Consider the following 20,190-nt stretch of genomic DNA (forward strand, 5'->3'; position numbering starts at 1 on the left):
TAGTAAGATATATATTTGACTTCGATCCGAGTATCCGAGTTAATATATTTATAATTATTTGAAAATAATAAAAATTCTTTCATTTGAAATTTATTTTCAACTTGAGAATTTAAAACCTACTATTTAAGTTCGGAATAGGTCTCTTGTGAGACGGTCTCACGAATCTTTATATGTGAGAAGAGTCAATCTACCGATATTCACAGTAAAAAATAACAATCTTAGCATAAAAAGTAATAATTTTTTATATATGGCTCAAATAAGATATTTGTCTCACAAAATACGACCTATAAAGCCGTTTCACACAAGTTTTTGCCTTAAGTTCGATATATTACCCCATAATTAAAATTATATAAAAGATAATAAATTTAATTTCACAATTTATTTTATATTAAAAAAATCATTTTCATTTTATTAGAAAAAATAGATTTGTTATAATTAGATTTGATGATGGTCTCTATAAATCCAATCCAATTAATTCACCATGGTCAAATAGACACGTATTAATATTTCAAGCTTTGAGCTCTGGTTGAATCTGGTGAAAAAAATCAATGGCGAAAAGCAAAATACTGGTGATCGGCGCGACCGGAAACCTAGGATTCGAGCTCGCGAAAGCCAGTTTAAGCGCATCGTATCAAACATTCGGACTCGTCAGAGATTCTGCGTTTTCTGATCAGGACAAAGTTCGAAAAATTCGTTTCCTTTCCGATGCTGGTCTCCAAATCTTCAAGGCATGCCTGCTAAACAGTAAATTTTTGTTTTTTTTCCCTCAAAATGTTTGCATCTGATTGTTGATTTGATTGTTTTGCACATAGGGTTCATTGCAAGATGAAATTAGTTTAGTGGAAGCTTTGAAGCAAGTGGATATTGTAATTTGTGCCGTTTCTTCGAAGCAAGTACTAGATCAGAAGCCTCTTATTTCCGCAATCAGACGCGCCGGCTGCATCAAAGTATTTTTTATTTATTTATTTATTTTCATTTCACTTCTTTGACAATAATTTTAATTAATTTGATGTAGCTATGAATGTGAGTATGCATAAAAATGTGATTGCACAAGATTGTAATTTAGAACTTTACTTGCAGAGATGACTAAGCTTATTGTTTTTTTAATACTAAGTAGATAAATTTGTTATCTCTGTGTTTCAACCTTTCATCCATTCATTTCAAGATTTTGTGGATAATACTTTTAAAATATAGCGAAAAGGAAAGCAAATTTGATGGAAACTGGTTTTCTTTTTAGTTTCCTGTCCAGGGGACTTGGTGAATGCAACTAAACTGATGAAATAGAGTGTGATAGGTTGGTGAATTTTGTTTTTCCGGAAAAATTATTAAATGTCCTGTTATGGGTGGGGTGTACTCTGTTTTAATGGCAATTCGGGATGGTGCAGAGGTTTTTTCCGTCTGAATTTGGAGCGGATCCTGACAAAATGCGTGTGTCTGACCTGGATCATGGATTTTATTTGAGGAAATCTGAAATAAGGCGTCTTGTAGAAGCAGAAGCCATTCCATACACCTACATTTGCTGCAACTTTTACATGAGCTACTTGCTCCCTTCCGTCATTCAGCCTGGCTTGAAATTACCACCAAGAGATAGAGTTAGTGTATTCGGAGATGGAAATGTTAAAGGTTTCACTGTTAAACCTCTTCTTCACTGAATTTAGCTTGTTTTCTGGAAATGAAATAGAAAATCAATGCGTAATTCCTCTTGCATCGCGTGGACTGGCTCAGGATCAGCTACTGTTCATCTGTTAGTTGACAATGAATGTACAGTTGGTCGTGACAGCCTTGGTTCTACTTAGTTGAGGGAAGCGATTGGAAACTGGGGCAGAAATTACGTTTTTACTAAAAATCACCCAAAAATCATTTTCTTTTCTTGTTTTCACAGGTGTATTCATGAAGGAAAAGGATGTTGCTGCCTTCACTATAAGCACGGTGGATGATCCACGGACCTTGAACAAGGTGCTATACCTGAGACCACCTGGAAATACTCTTTCCATGAATGAGCTCATTGATATCTGGGAGGATAAAATTGGGACAAAACTTGAGAGGATTTGCATCACAAAGGAAGAGCTTCTCAAGAAAATTCACGGTATGGAACCTTATTGCCTTGCTATCTGTTGAGCTTCTCAAGAAAATGTACCATGATTTCACTTCTTTCTTTTAAGTATGGAACCTTATTGCCTTGCTGTGTTGAGTTGAATCTTTTGTGTTGTGCAATATAATGATATAATGATTCTGCTGGCTTCGCTTCTTGTCAAAACTCAAATCCAACCCCGGCTTATGAATTTCTCTCTTTTTTTCTTGCCTAATATATTTATCTACGACTTTCATCCATATTCTAAGTGATTTTGTTTACCATCTTACATTGTGTTTCAGAAACACCATACCCGGACAACATGGAGTTGGTTTTCATATACTCTGTATTTGTTAAGGGAGATCAAACATACTTCGACATAAACTCGTCTGGAAACGTGGAAGGGTCGCAGTTGTATCCAAATATCCAGTACACAACCATAAGCGAGTACCTGGATACCCTAGTGTAACGTAATTTTTACAAAAAATCTATGGACCTGTTGTAATTTCTCGACTTTTTTTTCCCTCGTATGATCAGTTTGAGCATTGAATTACAAATTGATTAACAGAATGGGTTAATATCTACTGATTTAAAATATAAGCGATATGACAACATTTCTGTCATAAACAAATGTATTATAAACCAAATGTAATAAGTAATCTCAATGATTATTTGGGATAATATATACTTTGATCGATAAAGTAATTGGAAAAAATTAATTGGGTAATAATTGTGCTTATAAATTTGAAGCAAATATTAAAAAAACTGATGAAAGCTAAAAACTTCAAATCCATTACCACATAATTCTTAACGTGGAATACCATTCAGCACTTCAAGAACTAACCAAGGGCATCTCTACACTTTGCACCAAAATGGTGCGCAAAGATTGGCTCTAATGGAGGTTGTGCTATTTTGGCCTCCACATTTGGCCCAGAGGCACTTATTTTTAATTTTTTTGTTTTAATTATTATAAATATGTATTAATTTTATTATTTATTTTTAAGTATAAATATTATGTAAATTATAATAAAATATTTATTTTATTGTTTTAATAATGAGATATCTAAACATAAAATTTTAAAATATTTAATCAAATAAATTTATAAATAGATTTTTGAATAATATTTATTTATTTATATTAACTAAAAACTTTTAATTAATTGTTTGGTTTAGTTATTTATAAATGATATAATAACTCAATACATATGAAAAATTTTAATGTAATAATATGATTGGTAAATATACAAAGATAACAATTGAAAATGTTAATTCTGATACAAATATAAATACTAAATATAACAATTAATATATGTAAAATAAAAAAGAATATTTCGACCATTTTTTTAGTGTAAAATTTGAAAATAAATGAGTTGAAATTGAATGTTTAATTTGATGCAAAAATTCGACTATTTTAATGCAAAACTTGCACTTAAATAGAATTAATAGTTGGAAATAACCTAACCATAAAAATCTGAAAAAATATGAGCATCCGTGTAGTTTCATCACCATTTGATTGTTGATGCATTCTATGCTTCACGAATGAAGTTTACAATACATATTACTAATTATATGAAGCAAAATATTTTAAAATCTCACAAGAAAATACGTAGGATAAATACACCCAGTATTGCATAAAATGATTTGACCATAGAATAAACCCAAAAATAATCGATGTTTCAACCTCAAACTTCTAGTTGGAAGTTCATTTTGGCCCCTCTACTTAGCCCCTTTCTTTCCTCCCTTTCCCTTACCTGTTCCAGAACTTTTTACGGATCCTTTACCCTTTTGCTTTCCATTCTTCCCTTTCCCTTGCCCTTTTTTGCTCATTCCATGTTTTCTAGCATCCTTTTTCATCCTTGGATCAACGAGTACTTTCCCTTTACCAGGCCTCACTTGGACCCCTTTCTTAGCCACGACGTACTCCTTTTCAGGTTTCTTGGGTGCCGCTTTCTTGTAAAGCTGTTCGATCATCTTCCTCTTTGAACGATCTGAGATTTCTGTCTGGTCTGATATGGAATTCGCCTTTTTCCGAACCTTCTCTAGCTGTCTAAAGGTTGCCCGTTTCTTTCGGGCTTTGGCTTGTGCCACCTTCTTAGCAGGACGTGCATCGATTTCTTTAAACTGTGCCTTCATTGCATCTACTTCCTCTTTTGTCACTGGCTTAATTGGTTGGCGATGTTTTTTTTCTTCGTCCAAGAACCACTTAGGTAGCCCCTCATCGTGAAACATATATTTGTTATATGCGTCATCAAGCATGTCTTCTCTCTGCTTTTTCGTCAGCATTTTTTTCGCGCATGCCAATATTTCTGCTTTTGTATCAATGCTATCATTATCTGAGTCGTCCTCAGACGATGAATCACTTGAATCCGTTTCTGGAGCAGGAACTATTTCAAAACCATCTTCTAACTTGGATGATTGGGTCATCTGGGATCGGCCCCTCTTTGTCTGACCAATGGGTTCTTCAAATGAGTCTTCAATTTTCTTCCCAGGAACGCTATGATGTTCGATTGACTTATCTATCGGTATTTCATCCTCGGAATCATCCTTCTCCAGTTCTTCGAGTTCATCTCCATCCACGAAGACATCTTGACTGAACCATTGTGATGCAATTTCTTCTTGAGTAGGCACATATTGCTTCAGTGGCAATACCAGTGGATTTGCTTCACGTTCATTCTTTTCATTGTCTGAATCTTGATCAGAGTGAACCATGCTATCATCACCCTGTAATAGTACACCAATTATTTGTGGCCGAGTAAATCTGCTCAGATTTTGTGCTACAGTTTTCCTAATAATGACAGTACCTTCAAAAGTTGGTCATCATTTGAGTAAGTCTGCTTCAACCTTTTCCTCTGTTTTGTACTTCCTTCTTTTTTAGCCACAAACCTTTCATATGCTTCATCAAGTAATTCGTCCACGTGCTCATTGTACCTGAATGTAAGATGGATCCATTCAATTATTTAAGTACAAAAACCTCTGTCAAATCGCTCAAGTTCACAGAAACATAAAAAGCTTACCGTTTACGATCTTCTTCAGAGTCCACATCACTGGATGTGTACCCTTCAGCTTCATCGCGGCTTTCTTCACTTTCAGAATTCCTGACCTCCTCAATATCATCTTCATATTCATTATTTTCAACAGCCACGAGATCTTTCTTTCCCTGAGGAAAAATTTAAAATAAAATGTTTGTCTATTCAATCGCACATCCAATCCATACATGATTTTCTTTCCATTTCATTTCCCCTTTGGGTGAGGCAAAGGAGTTGAATTCACTGCTTGACCGTGTCACTGAGATATGCATTGTTTTAAAGGGTGAGACCGTGTCACTAAGATATGCAATTGTTTAAAGGGCGAGGAAGTAAAAACAGAATATCAAAGTATGGAAATAAAATAAAAGATGAGGCAAAGGCTGAAACAAGGAAAACAATATCACTACCCAAAACGGTACTGAAATAACAAATTGTAGAATGTACCTTCATGGAAGTCAGAGAAAACAACTCCTGATCAATGTAACCATCATCCATTGCATCTGTCTGCTTGTCCAATGCTTTACGAGCTTTGTCCTTAAAAATTTTGAAATAAAAATCAGCCAAATCAACAGCACATTTGAGCACTACAGGTAAATCATTCAAATGACATAATATATTCAAGGAGAATGTAAAGATCTTGTGAAAGTGCAACACATGTTGCACAAAAATGATTATGAGATGATGCAATGGATACACTATAGACAACCTCAGCATAGTTTATGGTGAATTTAATATCATATAAACAAGATCAAAATATTTGAGTGGAAATACAAAAGCTGGCATAAGAAAGCTGTGTGAAGAAAGTGAGTGCAGAGCAAAAATGTAATGGCGCAAAAGAGAATAGAAGAAAGAAGGGGGGAAAATTATACAATAGGTATATTACCTTGGCTTGTCTTTTAGCTAGCAGTTTCTTTGCTCGTTTCTTCTTACGATCCATGGCATTTGTTAGCTCCTCCATTTCATTGAGAACTCTCTCATCTTCGTCTTCCTTTTTTTCCTGTTCAGGAGGAGTGGTAGATGTGCTCTTTTCTGAAGGAGACAATGCCTTTCTGATATGCATACGCCACCTGATAGACAAAAGAGAACAATTGATGGAATTGAACAACTATCAAGGGACGCAATTGTTGTCCAATTTCCGAAATGTTATCTATTCATTACAATCTCACTTTAAAAGATGCTTGAAATCTTGCTTTCCCAGAACACGAAGATCATCACATAGAGCTTTAACCTGTCACACAATTTAAAGAATACAGGCTGGAAAGTTATTGAACAAGATACCAGGTAATTGTTGTCTTAAAAGATTAAATCATCTCACAAATAATCAGGCAGTATACCTCCTCTGTAGTCAAAGTATGTTCCTTCACTGGTGAACATGCAGGATCATCAAATGTTATAGAAGTGACTGAACCAAGAATCTCAAGAGGAGAGTTGGACCAAATAAACTCCGATGCGGAGCACAGCTTTCTCAGAGTTGTATCTCCATCCTCATACCTATGAAAAAAACAACACACAAAAATTTAGGAACAAAAGAAATGGAAAAAAGTTAAAATAATTCTCCTGCGTGTCAAGAAGTGGTCCTAAAAATCAAGAATAATAACATAAAGAATAGACTTGATACGTACAAACATGACAAAATACCAGGTAACATAATCAGTACCGGATTGAGAATTATTATATTCTACATTTTTTTTGAGAAAAAAACAAAAATGATCTAACAAAATCAGTGCGTGTAGCACAATCATACGGCATTAGCTTAATTTTTCTTTAATAAGCAGACCCAAAAGCTTGTTTGGAATAAGTACCCATCACGATGACGCTTTTGCTTTGTTCCTCTTAATACATCCACAACCTGTTGATTTCAATTCCACATACATGAGTATCTGGCACAAAAATTATACGCATACCCGAACATATGAAGATGTAAAGAAGTTTTTTATTCAAAAAAAAGAAAGAAGTTCTGAGATATGTCAAATTACCTTTGGAGGTTCTTTTCCTCCTTGAAATAGATGCTTTACATCCAGAAGACGAGGGTCAATCTTTGCAGGTGCTTTATACTTCAATCCAATAATATAAATTTCAGCTGACGTCGATCGACTAGCTTGTGGTTTGTCTACTTCAACCTTTTCAAATAGCTGCATAGAGACTTGGAGCTCAGAAAATGCCTCGTTTCAAAATAGGAATTGTTCCAACAAAATAATAGTTACCTGTCTAAGACAATATAGAACTGCGGTGTAGTCTTGGGACCTGAAAACCTACAAGTAAACAGCACATAATGAAGCTAATATCCAGTTTATTCATTATTTCAAAACAGGGCTACCTGCACAGATAGCCCAATAGAGGTAGAGAGGGTACAACATGATTACTGATGGTAAAAATAGAGCGTAAGCAACAAAAATGTTAGAGTAGGTCTCTTGTGAGTCGGTCTCCCGAATCTTTATCTTACGAATCTTTATCTGTAAGACGAGTCAATCCTACTGATATTCACAATAAAAAGTAATACTATTAACATAAAAAGTAATATTTTTTCATGGATGACCCAAACAAGAGATTCGTCTCACAAAATACGACCTGCCGTCTCACACAAATTCTTGACAAAATGTTAAGGAATTGATCAATGAAAAATAGTATGATTATTAAATAGGCACCAAACAAACATTCTAAAATGCAGAACCAAAATAAGCAATAAAAACTGCCAAAATTTCCATCTTTTAGGGTCCTTTAGCACCTGCACCACAATGGTTTCCATATGCACAATCTAAACATGAGTCCAAATATTATGGCAGCGGTCATGCCCTCTGAATTAAAATTAACTAAGAACAATCCATTTCAACTTAATGTTTTACCCATCGATTCTAAAGCCTTGATTTCTGGAGAAAACTCAGGTACAAATTCATGGAAAAAATAGCAATTCCTTAGCATAAAAATAGGTGCAGTCTAGTACAAAGTAAAATCCACACCTTAGTAACAAATGTTCCTTTAGGAGCCAATAACTCCGCAGCAAGCTTCACCGAATCAATAACCAACGCATTCTGATTAGTAGCCTCCTTTGCCCACGCGCCACCAACATTCGGCGATCCATCATGTAAAATCAAATCAAACGCCCGGCATCCACTCTCAGCCATTATCCGCTTAACAGCGGCTCGGCACTTCGGCTGGGTAATATCCTCCTGCAATGACACAGCGCCACGTACAGGTCGGATAGGATCCAGGTCGACGCCGATAACGAGGCTCCCGATGGGAACTCGCTCGACACACACTTGCATCCATCCCCCCGGCGCGGCGCAGAGGTCGAGCACCGAGCGAGCCGAGCGGAGGAAGCTGAACTTGGACTCGAGCTGGACGAGTTTCCAAGCGGCACGTGATCTGTATCCGTGCTCTTTGGCTAAGTGGTAGTACTTGTCTAGCCTGTGTTTTCCCTTCACTTTCCCCATGGTCGGGCCTTTCTGCTGTGGTCTCAAATTAGGGTTTTCGAGGGGGTTTATTGAATTTGAACGGATGGGTAGAGCGGGTTGGGTCGTTTTGGTGGGTTGCGTTTCGGGTTTGAATCTCAAAGCTTCGGGTAATTTTATTTGACCCGGTTTGAATCCTGCCATTACAAATTATTTATTAGTAATTAGCATGTTGCACACACACTGTCATATTTTCGTCACACAGATACGAACGGTTTGGTTTAAAGAAAATATGTAACAAAGACAAAATATACGGATGATAATTTCATAACTATATATATATTATATAATATATATATATATATATATATATTAGAAGATTATAATCGTTTTACATGTCAATTTTGTAAGATAGATCTCCAACCCAATCTTTATTTTTTATGTCAAAAATATTATTTTTCATTATAAATATAGATCAAGTCAATTTATTTCATGGATATATATATGTGTGTGTGTGTTGGAATATTTCATGTTCACAATCTTGATTTTAATGTTAACAAAACTTGTTATTTTGTTTAAAATGATTTTACCTCAGTCAAGTCAGTTATCAAGCCAAAACTGAAGCTATCGAAGTATGCAAACTGAAAGTGCCAACTGATTGATCGAACTGAATCAGTACAACTGAAGTATCAATAGCAGTTTAACTTATTGTCCTGTTGATATGAAATTCAGCAGAAGAGCCTTCAGAAGTCCGGCCAGTTGATGAAGTGTTCAACTGATGAAGAACCCAACTGACCAGTTCAACTGAATCAGTGAAATCAGTTCAGCTGATGAGTCAACTGATTTCACCTCCTTGACCAGTTCAAAACATCAGTTAAAATCAATCAGTTGCAGAACTTGATAAGCTTATTCAATGGGATTCAACTGTGCACAAAGAATGGCTGTCGGAAAAGTCGAGACACAAATTTCAAGGAACGCATTCAAGCTGCAATGATCACATGCGATGAGTCTTGATGTACGGTCGCATTACTGCTATAAATACAGACCAAGACCATCAACAAACACATGAACGAGAGGTGAAAAACAAGAGAGAAAAGAAAGGCACGCTTATTGTATATATCAACTTACAAAGAAGCAATCAGCCCAGTCGAGGGAACACTTCAAAGTTATATCAGCTTAGTGTAGAATCTTATTTCTCTCGGTGTGTGAGAACACCTTTCGGGTTATTTTTAGATATCAGTTCTCACACACATACTCACCTCCACTCAAATACCGTCTTGCAAAGACGTAAAACTTGTGTATGTAGTATTTGACACATAGACGTTAAACAAGTGTTGACTGAAAGATGATGCTTTCGGTGTAGACCAGGAGTTCAGATAGGCAGTGGGTAAGTCCTAAGCTGGTTGGGTTTGTACAAGGTGTTGTACAAATCAAAGTCTTTTATTGGGTCCTACCGAGATGGTAGATGAGGTGACGCAGAAGCAGTTGAAGTCTCCGAAAATTCATAAACATATCTTGTGTATTAACTGCTCAACTGTGTTTCTTAAACTGATTTGATCAGTTCAGCTGATATCAGTTCAGTTCTGTCCATAGCTGAACTGATAGAAGTCATAACTGATTCCCGTATTTCAGTTGATCAGTTTCCACAAGTCATTAGATTTTAATATCTATCGGTTTTTCTTAATGAATGATTACTTCGAGTATTTTCCGCTTGGTTTGAAACCAAACTCGATCTAATTCATCGGTATAGAACACAAGCTATTGCAGCTCATTAAAAATATTGTGTTTGAAATACCATCGCAGGTACCCGAACCGATCCATCAATATATATATATATATATATATGCAAGACCATATTTAGATAATATAGTTTTGCACTTTAAGAATTAAACATTTTCCATCACATATCATAACTTACTATCATGTATAAATAAAAATATAAAAATAAAAAATATTACTTTTAATATTATAAAACATAATATTTTTTCATATCGTATCCCCGGTTTTAGCAAGTGTTTGGAAGTTATTAGTTAATTTTTACCAAATACTTAAAATATTGAGGTGTACAAAATTTTGATTTATCAATTTAGAACAAATTGATTTATCAATATTTTCTTAAAATCTGGAATAAAATACAACACAAATTTAAATTTGAAATTAAAAAAATTTTGTTATTTTATATTATATTTTTTAACAAAATGTTCAACAATAAATATATGACCGATCACTTGTCACTTTACCAAAAACTATAGCTATTGGTAATGGTGCAACTCAAATATTTTAAACATCACAACACTTCAAGCGTCATTATTGCACCACAACAACTTTTCTCTCAATAATTGCACTTATTGCAATTAGTGAGAATCAAACACATGACATTGACTCTGATATCAATTGTAGAATCAAACACTTATCACTTTATCAAAAACTATAGATGATGATAATTGTTCAACTCAAAATCATATTTTTTTAAAATACAAAATTATTTAATGAAATAAAATTTTATATCTCAATCTTATCTATGCAATTTCACTTCAGAACCGCACGAAAATGAGATAAACTTCAAATTCATCTCACAATTGAACAAGTCGTAAGAGTGAGTTGAAACCCCTTCCCATAAAAAGTTTTGAAAATAAATATACGTTTAGATAACTACTCTACAAAAAATATTTTTTGTTGTTGAAAATGTGTTTTGATAACTATTTAAAAAAATGCTTTATACTTAAAAATAATTAAAAAATTGTTTGTTCAACAATTTTACAAAAATATTTTAATTTTAATTTAACGCGTATTTTTTATTATAAAAATAAAATAACACATCTCAATTATTTTTTAAAAACTATATTTAGATAATTTTTCTACAAAAGAATTAAAATATTTTTAAAATAATTTTTATTCAAAAATATACTAAAGTTTTTTCACTCATAAAACCCTAAAAATATTTTTAAAATACTTGTCCATCTTGTTTATCTGTCTTTTCAACTGTGTTATTTCATCTTATTTATTTATTTATTTGACCTTTATATTTAAATATGTAGTTTTAATGTTGAATTTTAGTTTTGTTAATATTCCATGCAAGTTATTTATATTATTTGTTTCTACTTCTCATAATTTGCTGATGGACTGAAATATTTGTTATTCGGTTTTCGTGATAATATTACAAACAAAATATAAATATTGTAGCATGAGACATCTATACTGTATTATAATATATGAGGAGCTTGGAGTAGAGTAACAATTTTTGGATTATAGTATATTATTTCATAAAATCAAATATACCCCTATAAAATTATAAAAAAAACACTTCATCTTCATTTAATCAAAAAATATCATAAAAATATATTTTAGTCGATCTTTGTTTATCTAAAAATAATAAATCTATGTTTTTAAATGATTATATCACATTTGCAAAGAAAATTATTTGTATCTCATTATCTTAATATAGAAGGGGAAATTGATCGAGCAATGCCTAGTAGATGATAAGTGAGAAATGTTAATAATCATAATATTGGTGAGCTTTAATATTGAGTTATAAATTGTGAAGGTGTAAGAAAGATTGATCAGGAGATTTTCTCTCGCACACGTCGGCGCAGGGGTGTGCAAATCATGGGCAATTGAGGAGGAATGTTGAGGAGGAATAATGGATAATGTTGAGGAGGAATACATTAATGTCGGCAAAGAAATCAAAAGTGGCAAGCATTAAATGAGTTAACACGTTTTTTGCAGGTTTTTGAAAGTTGGCAAATTTGACGAATAAAATTTGAAGAGGAGAAAACGCGTTTTTAACGTATTCACACGGACAAGGGGCTTTATAAATAGAGTTCCCATCTTCATTCTGAAATCATCCATTCTTCGAGTTTTCTCTCATCTTATAAGCATTTGAGTGCTTAGTTCTATAATATTTGTGAGGTGTTTTGTTCTCCTGTATTAAGAGAGTGTGTGTTCTCTTTGGAAACACAGTGAGTGAGTTGTACACTACAAAATATTATAGTGGAATTCTTTTCATCTTGCCCGTAGGTTTTTACCATAATAATTTTTAAGGGTTTTTCACGTAAATTTCGACGTCCAGTTTATTTTTTATTTTCGGGTCTTATTATTTCAAATTACTGCACGTGAGACAAACAATTAAAAAAAACAAAATATTTTTTAAAAAAATAACGTATCCATAAATTATCGGACAAACATATTATTGTCGCCTATGATATCAAAAAAAAATAACACATCCATTTTTTCGCGTTCATGGTTTTTTTTTTTAAAAAAAATTCAAAATAGTTCGAGTACAAAAATATTATCATCATCTTCGAACTCGACACGAAAAATAGTGATCGGGTGAGTACGACGGTGAAAATGGGTTCGAAAACGGGAATGAGGCATATGGGTAAATTATTAATCAAGGAATCATGTGTCCCCACTCACTCCTGTATGTATAAATACGCCATCAGGCTATCTCCAACCACAAATTCTATTTTGGTGTAAATTTTGCACTAAAATAGTGTGATTTCTGCACAAAATACAACATCCATCTCCAACCCATTTACTTCAAATCTTACACCAAAAAGAATATTCTCGAAATATTTCTTTTATTTTACATATTTTAATTATTATATTTAAATTTTGACTAATGATTGATTATCAATAAATTTAAATAATAATATTTAAGTTTATAATTTAATTATATAACATAAATTAATTTATATATAATATGAATTAATATACGAAAAATATTTAAATTGAAAATATGCAAACAAATTCAAACACAATACAGATACAACTTCAGGACCGTAGGATTAGATTTCCTATCTAGATCATGGTCGTTGGATGGATTCTATTCCTATCTACATCATAATCATATCCTTTGGATGGATTACATTTCTATCTACATCAAGACCGTAGGATTAGATTTCCTATCCAAATGATGACCGTTTGATTAGATTCCAATCCTATCTACAAAAGGACCGTTAGATCAGATTACATGTAATATTGACCCTTTGATAAGATCAAATCTTATCGTCTTTTAAGTATAACTAAACTATATCCAGATCATAAAATCATAACACCTACAATCTCAATCTTATTATCATTTTTCCAAGCAAGCTAATGACATCCAATGCTAGAACTGCTTCTTACAACGTTGAAGAAGACAGGTTTATATGTCATGTATATCTTGACATAACACAAAATCCTATCATAGGTGTCAACCAATCCAAAGACAAGTTTTGGACTCGTGTCGAAGAAGCTTACAACATCACCAAACCAAACTCTCTACAAGCACGTAACAAAAGATCACTGCAGTGTCGCATGAAAGTTGTACTCCGTCACATTGGAAGATTAAGAGGATACATTCGTCAAATTGAAACTCTCAAACCCAGTGGTGCATCTGAAGAGGATATTGTAAGTATTTTTTATATAGATTATTTTCTTTACTAGTTTAAACTCTTATACGAGTCGTGTATTTTCGTGCATTTCAATAGAGCAAAAGATCTGTTCATGCAATATTCTAATTATAGTAAAGGATTTAAATTTGATCATGTGTGGCATATTATGAAAGATATTGAAAAATTCTCCAGTGACATCAATCCATCGAGTTCAGTTCCTAAAATTCATGTGACAAACTTGGATTCGTCACAGTCAAAAGCTCAGACACCAGAGACTCCAATATCAGGTTCTCCTGGATTGCACTCATTTTCAATTAATTTAAGCAGTGATGAAAATGCATGTGACACTTCATCCGAGCGACCTATTGGAGTTAAAAAAGCTCAATTAAAGAAAAAAAAAGATGATAACATTTCAGAATTATTATCTACGATGAAACAAGGGCATCACAATCTTATGAATATACTAGAAAAAGGCTACACCGAACTTCATCAACATTATGATATTCGAAGAGAAAGAAAAAAAAGAAAAAAAAAAACATTATGATATTCGATTTTTGCTAAAATTGCAAAATGATAAATTGAAATTGGAAAATCAACAAAAGAAAATTGAAACTCGACAACAAGAAATGGCATTGGCCGCCCTTCAAGAGGAGAATAGAGTTCTGTACATGGATTTAAGCACAATTGGCGATCCTGAAATGCGTGAAATAGTTCGAATTGAACGAGCAAAAATTATGCGAAAAAGAGAAAGACACGGACAACAAGATGTTGACACGCTTGGAAAATATTTGGGTGATTTTGGAGGATCCAGATCAAATTTACGAGATTATTGATTATCTAGTTTGTTTATCTTTTAAATGTATTTTCCTTTTGATTATTGTCTTTGTATTTGCATTTGTATTTGAATTATGTGTTTCAAGTTGCATTTGTATTTAAATTATCATTTTCAATTTAGTTATGAATTGTATTGTTATATTAATTTTTTGTATTTGTATTAATTTATATTAATTAAAAATCATTAAATCAAATTAATTTTAAAATATTAATAATTAACATAAATAAATATTTTAAAAATCAACAATTATTTTTTTTAATTTTTATGATTAAATATCTATTTATTTAAAAAATAAAATAAATATTATATTATTATTTAAATAATATGTACTTAAAGCTTCTGTACGTAGATGTCTCTGAACCTGGGAGCAACCCCATTTCATGGAGCAGCGACGATTTTTTATTTTAATTTTTCGAAGTGACTTCGAAGGCTAAGTCAACCGAGAGGTCAGTCGACGTAGCGCTAAATTTTTGAATTTGAAATATTTGCGTAAATTCATTATTTGCAACTCGTTTAGATCATCTCCAACCCAAAATTCTATTTTAAAGAACTCTACTTTAAAATAGTGTAATTTCTTCACCATATACAATATTTATCTCCAACCTATCTACTTCAAATCTTAATCTAAAAAATAATATTCTCGAAATATTCTTTTTAATTTTATTTATTTAATTTTTTTATTAGTTATTAAATGTATATTTTTAAAATTTAACGATATAATTTTAATTACATTTTATATTGGATATATTTAATATTATATTTTTAATAATTATGATAATATTATATTTGGAAAATATTTTGGTGATTTTGGAGTATCTGGATTCAGATCCGACTTTTCAAATTATTGATGATTTAATTTGTTTTTTTTTATTATATTTACATTTAAATTATAATTCATATTTTTATTTTAACTGTGTATTTGAATGTTTAAATATTATTCAATAAATTTGTGTATTAGATGTTTAATTATAAAATTATTTTAAAATATATTTATAAATTTATATAATTAAATATTTTAATTTTTATGATTAAATATCTAATTATTAAAATAATAAAATAAATAGTATTTAAATATATCTAATTATTAAATTAATATAATAATAATAGCATATTATTATATAAATAATATTTATAATTTTTAATATAAATATTTATAATTAAAAAAAATAAAATAAAATAAAATGTTACTGGAGCCGCGCTATTTGAGCTCCCATTGGAGAAAGCTTTTGCGCCAAAATGGCGTGAAACACTATTTTGGCTTAGGGGTTGGAGATGTTCTTAGGTGATCTCCAACCACAAAATCTATTTTGGTGTAAATTTTACATTAAAGTAGTGTGATTTCTGCACCAAATACAACATCTATCTCCAATCCTCTTACTTCAAATCTTAGGTTAAAAAAAATATATTCTCTAAATATTTTTTTATTTATATTATTTATAAATCATTAAATCAGATTATTCTTTAATTATTAATAATTAACATAAATAAATATTTAAAAATCAATAATTATTATTTTTAATTTTTATGTTTAGTATCTCATTATTAAAATAATAAAATAAATATTTTATTATTATTTAAATAATATTTATATTTAAAAATAAATAATAAAATTAATACATATTTATAATAATTAAACAAAAAAATTAAAAAAAATACCTCTGCGCCAATTTGGCGCTGAGGTGCAAAATAGCGCAGCCTCCTTTGGAGCCCAACTTTGCACCAAACACCATTTTGGTGCAAAGGTTGGAGATGCCTTAGTCTTTGTTGTCTCGGAATGTTTTCATCCTTGGTTTTCTTTTTTTACTTTTTTACTTTTTTTTTTAATTTTTATAATTTTACTATTTCAGTTTGGATCTTTAAATGGAGAATCAGAGTTGATTTGATCTGATTTGATTTGTAAAAGAATGTGTGTGTTTTTTTCCTATTATTTACTCCATTGTTTTTAGTTTTTCCTGCTGTGGTTTGTCTTTTTGCAGTCTTATAATTTGAGCTGTTTCTATAATCAGTTTTAAATTAGTAAACTGAAGTAACTCTAACTGGGCAACTGTTTTCTGCGTTTTATTTCACTGAAAGTGAAATGAAGTGGAGTTGTGTAGAATAATTGTGTGGAAAATTGAAACAAAGTGTCATATTGAATTTTTTTGAAGGGAAAGTCAGTGGAGCTTTCAAAAGTTTTTGCTGGGATTTTGGATGGAGCTCTCAGCCCATTTCAGGTTGTTTTGCGTTAAAAAATTAATCTTCCTTTTTTCCTTTTATTTTCCAGGGATATTCATGAAATTCTGAAGGTAGACTAGCAAGAAATCGATTCCAAGTTGTGTATGATTGAATTGAGCAATTAGTTCATGACACCAATGGACGGAGACAATCTTATCAATCCTCTTGGATGTCTCGTTGGATGAGAGCAAGTTGTAATACGGCAGGAAAATCACTCAATTCGTCGTCTAACGTCACTGTAAATGATCTGAACCACATCGCCAAGGATATACCGGTGACATCAAGTTCTGCTAAGAGACTTGGAATGATTGAAACTGTAACTTCAGTGAATGGTTATCAGAGACCGAGTACTGAAAGCTTAGAAACGAGAGATCCTGCAGTACACCCCTTGTGTTTTATACTCCTTCTTTGCGTGATCATCACTTCCGAAAGGTGCATAAACTTTTGGGTCACGGATCATCTCCCAATCAGTACATAGCTTCAGCGAAAACTGGATCAGAGCAGTCATGTTTTGAATGTTACTCTAGTGCATAAATTACCTCATTGCATTCATGATGTGGAAAAAATGAAAATAAGCACCAGTTTGGATTCTGTAGAAGGCGGCTTTTCTCAGAACATGATGAACTTGCTACCAGAAAAGTGATTACCAAAATAAATCGAAATATTCCCAGCGATCTGCATAGACAATCGCCATTTTCCAGTCAAGGTAAGCAGGGAGTAATACTCAAACCTCTAACTTGTTCAGCTGATAGTGAAGGGAGAGGATATGCTAGAGACATCAAGACTTCCTAAAGTTACCTTAAACGAAGTATCATCAGTTGAGACTGACAACATGGACATGAATTTTTCAGAAGAGACAAACCCGCTTTTAGGTTTGTGTTAAGCATCAGGATCGTTGGCATTGGTCATACATTTCTTTTCCTGATGTATTACTGAAAGATGGAACATTTTCGTGATATGCATCTTGATGATTGATGTGCTTTGATCTCTCTATAATTTTTGAGAGTAGCATAATTTGTTTCGCTCAATGCTGTAAAATCCTGAGCTATTCTCTGTTTTCTGTTGTAGGGGGCCGTTCTTCCTCATCAGATAAGGTACTCTGTCTATGCTTGTAATTATAAATTATGCTTACGATGTAATCCTCCGTCAACATGATTTTCCTATTGTTGAATATCTTGCTAAGTAGTGTCCTAAAATCTCCAGTTTAATCAATCCTTTGCATGTGTAAGCTTGTTGGCAGGTAATTCACCAATGCCCTAATTACATCAATGTCGAATTCCTCAATTATTGCATTTTCCTCAACCTTAGTTGGAAAATTCAGTCCCCGCTTAGAAGTTTATGTTCTAAGACCACATCTATGTTTTCCGTCATCACTTTCTAGTTTCTTAGCAATTCAGTACTTAAAACCATTGGTTTCATGTTAATGCCTTAAATTTGTAAAAAAAGAACTTTCCGGATCTTTTATTTTCACCGTGTCTCTTAATTCTAGAGTAATATTCTCGCATGCAAAATCTAGGAGAGTCTAGTCAGCTACTATATTTTCTTGCTGCTTTAGTCCACAGGTGGTTCACTTTTATAATTTTACATTGCTGAGACTCGACATTTAACCCCTAGAACATGTTTTCCATGTGCAATTTAAGTTCATTAAACTTTTTAAGTAAATGTAGTAGAAAACATGATTGTCCTTCTTGCCTGCTTTGTTCAAAATTTAGTGCGTATATGATATTTATGGAAACTCCATCCTTTCGCTGTTTATTATATATGATTCTCCAACTTGATTTTGATCTGGTTATTTCTGAGTATCAACTGGTTCTCATATTTTGTGTACGGTAGTCATATGTGAGGCGGTCTGAACATGTCAATATTGATAATTGAATTTTTATAGGCCTTCCATATGGAAGCGAATTTTGATTCTAGCTCCTTTAAGACTCCGGGTCTGGAAGTGAAAATACCCATGAAATGCGCCTATCAGGCGAAACAAAAGTCTAATCTCTGCATGGATATTTCTCCCAATGCTGAGCCAGTCTACAGATGGGTTAAACGCCTAAAGCTGAGCTCGTCCCACTCCTCTGCTCGAGGCACAGAGAGCATAAATCTAGCTGAAAACTCTAACAGAAAAAGGAACAATTTTTTCAGCAGAGTTCTTAAAAGTGACGTCACAAGATCAGAATCTACTCTTAAGGATAGGTCATGGTGAGGAATCGATGGCATTGGATAAGAGCACAAATTTATCCAAGAAAAACTTGGGTAATGATTTCTCACTTTCGCATGCTTGGATACAGAGGTGGCTGCGTGATGGATTGTCACGCCCCGAGACCGGAGTTAGTTGACACCGGCGTTATTCAACAATCACATAATTGCTAAACAACAAGCCTCGTAGTACAGTATACACCAAAACCAGTTTATATATCATAAATACCATAAAAATGGAATCGTCTTTACAATAGTACATCTGAAACGATAAAAATCTGCGGAAGCGTTTATATCTTGGATTAGAAACTCACAATAACATATTCTTAATTAAAATTCTTCATGCGTCCACTATCAGTCCAAGAACTGGTGTCCGATTCTTCTTTCTCTATTTCTTCTTCTGATTTATCTGGGGATGATAGAGTAAGGGGTGAGTATTTTGGGAAATACTCAGCAAGTGGAGACCGTTCGAGCACAACATAAAAATATTTACACAATTTTCGAAAATAACACATAAACATATCATCATATTCATATCATAACAGCACTGCGATTTTTTCACCATCAATGGTTTACTGATATCAGTCCCTAAGTTTTAATCCTCTAAGGGGACGAGGCCATAAAACGGTTTTATCCCACCGTAAAGGGCCATATGTTGGAATTCCACCCATTTTCAGGGAATCCTCACAGTGCCAACACGTAACGTACTAAAATCGCAAAAAAAAACGTAGAAACAGAGTGAAGGTGCTCAACCGAAACTTTCGAAAACAAAATAATTCATACGCAACATATTTTAAAACAAGCCCACTTACCTTATACTGGAAGAACACGTGAAGAACTCAGAAACCATAGAAGGATCATGTTTCAAAAACACAACATCACATCTACCGAAAAATCAGCCGTCTTGTAAAATTTTTTGCACCTTATTGAACCGTTGGATCGGGCTCAAACTTTTAACGTTCACAAGTATGTTAAATAAATTATGAACGGTGGAGATCGAGTTTGGAAGTCTTTTTGACCTGCTTATGAACAAAAACCGTAGGTATGCTGAATTCTCGCCTAAAATCTGGGCAGTTTTCTTGCAAAGACT

General features: G+C 32.8%; 3 protein-coding genes across 4 annotated transcripts; 2 read left to right on the forward strand and 1 right to left on the reverse strand.

Moving 5' to 3' along the window:
- Positions 1-478: 478 nt before the first annotated feature.
- On the forward strand, positions 479-2,662 carry LOC142519278 (putative pinoresinol-lariciresinol reductase 3). The gene is made up of 5 exons (XM_075622243.1): positions 479-728; positions 813-947; positions 1,386-1,623; positions 1,883-2,086; positions 2,374-2,662. The coding sequence occupies exons 1-5, from the start codon at positions 549-551 to the stop codon at positions 2,538-2,540; spliced, it is 924 nt and encodes a 307-aa protein (XP_075478358.1). The 5' UTR covers positions 479-548; the 3' UTR covers positions 2,541-2,662.
- An 881-nt stretch (positions 2,663-3,543) lies between these two features.
- On the reverse strand, positions 3,544-8,576 carry LOC142517976 (adoMet-dependent rRNA methyltransferase spb1). The gene is made up of 11 exons (XM_075620525.1): positions 8,055-8,576; positions 7,302-7,349; positions 7,074-7,229; positions 6,900-6,946; positions 6,432-6,588; positions 6,264-6,325; positions 5,981-6,164; positions 5,542-5,631; positions 5,086-5,228; positions 4,873-4,999; positions 3,544-4,792 (listed from the first exon to the last, which is right to left on the reverse strand). The coding sequence occupies exons 1-11, from the start codon at positions 8,526-8,528 to the stop codon at positions 3,788-3,790; spliced, it is 2,493 nt and encodes an 830-aa protein (XP_075476640.1). The 5' UTR covers positions 8,529-8,576; the 3' UTR covers positions 3,544-3,787.
- A 6,492-nt stretch (positions 8,577-15,068) lies between these two features.
- Positions 15,069-19,205, forward strand: LOC142518882 (uncharacterized). Of its 2 annotated transcripts, none has more exons than XM_075621710.1 (4): positions 15,069-15,142; positions 16,844-17,782; positions 17,979-18,004; positions 18,796-19,205. In XM_075621710.1, exons 2-4 carry the CDS (start codon positions 17,677-17,679, stop codon positions 19,105-19,107), a joined length of 444 nt encoding a protein of 147 aa, XP_075477825.1. In that variant the 5' UTR covers positions 15,069-15,142; positions 16,844-17,676; the 3' UTR covers positions 19,108-19,205. The 2 variants fall into 2 exon arrangements, with proteins under 2 accessions (XP_075477825.1, XP_075477826.1); XM_075621711.1 differs by having other exon boundaries at positions 15,089-15,142; positions 16,982-17,782.
- Positions 19,206-20,190: the final 985 nt, after the last annotated feature.

Source organism: Primulina tabacum, chromosome 11 (assembly GCF_025594145.1).
Source record: "Primulina tabacum isolate GXHZ01 chromosome 11, ASM2559414v2, whole genome shotgun sequence".
In the NCBI taxonomy this organism is placed as follows: domain Eukaryota; kingdom Viridiplantae; phylum Streptophyta; class Magnoliopsida; order Lamiales; family Gesneriaceae; genus Primulina; species Primulina tabacum.

Bases quoted from the DNA above. Each gene is read 5' to 3' on its own strand.
- LOC142519278 (XM_075622243.1), top strand. From the start codon at position 549: ATGGCGAAAAGCAAAATACTGGTGATCGGCGCGACCGGAAACCTAGGA. The intron at 729-812 runs GCATGCCTGCTA...TTTTGCACATAG, and splicing joins CTGGTCTCCAAATCTTCAAG to GGTTCATTGCAAGATGAAAT. The intron at 2,087-2,373 runs GTATGGAACCTT...ATTGTGTTTCAG, and splicing joins GCTTCTCAAGAAAATTCACG to AAACACCATACCCGGACAAC.
- LOC142517976 (XM_075620525.1), bottom strand. From the start codon at position 8,528: ATGGGGAAAGTGAAGGGAAAACACAGGCTAGACAAGTACTACCACTTA. The intron at 7,350-8,054 runs GTGTGGATTTTA...GTTTACTTGTAG, and splicing joins AAGGAACATTTGTTACTAAG to GTTTTCAGGTCCCAAGACTA. The intron at 6,326-6,431 runs GTATACTGCCTG...ATTGTGTGACAG, and splicing joins ATACTTTGACTACAGAGGAG to GTTAAAGCTCTATGTGATGA.
- LOC142518882 (XM_075621710.1), top strand. From the start codon at position 17,677: ATGCTAGAGACATCAAGACTTCCTAAAGTTACCTTAAACGAAGTATCA. The intron at 17,783-17,978 runs GTTTGTGTTAAG...TTTCTGTTGTAG, and splicing joins AGAGACAAACCCGCTTTTAG to GGGGCCGTTCTTCCTCATCA. The intron at 18,005-18,795 runs GTACTCTGTCTA...GAATTTTTATAG, and splicing joins GTTCTTCCTCATCAGATAAG to GCCTTCCATATGGAAGCGAA.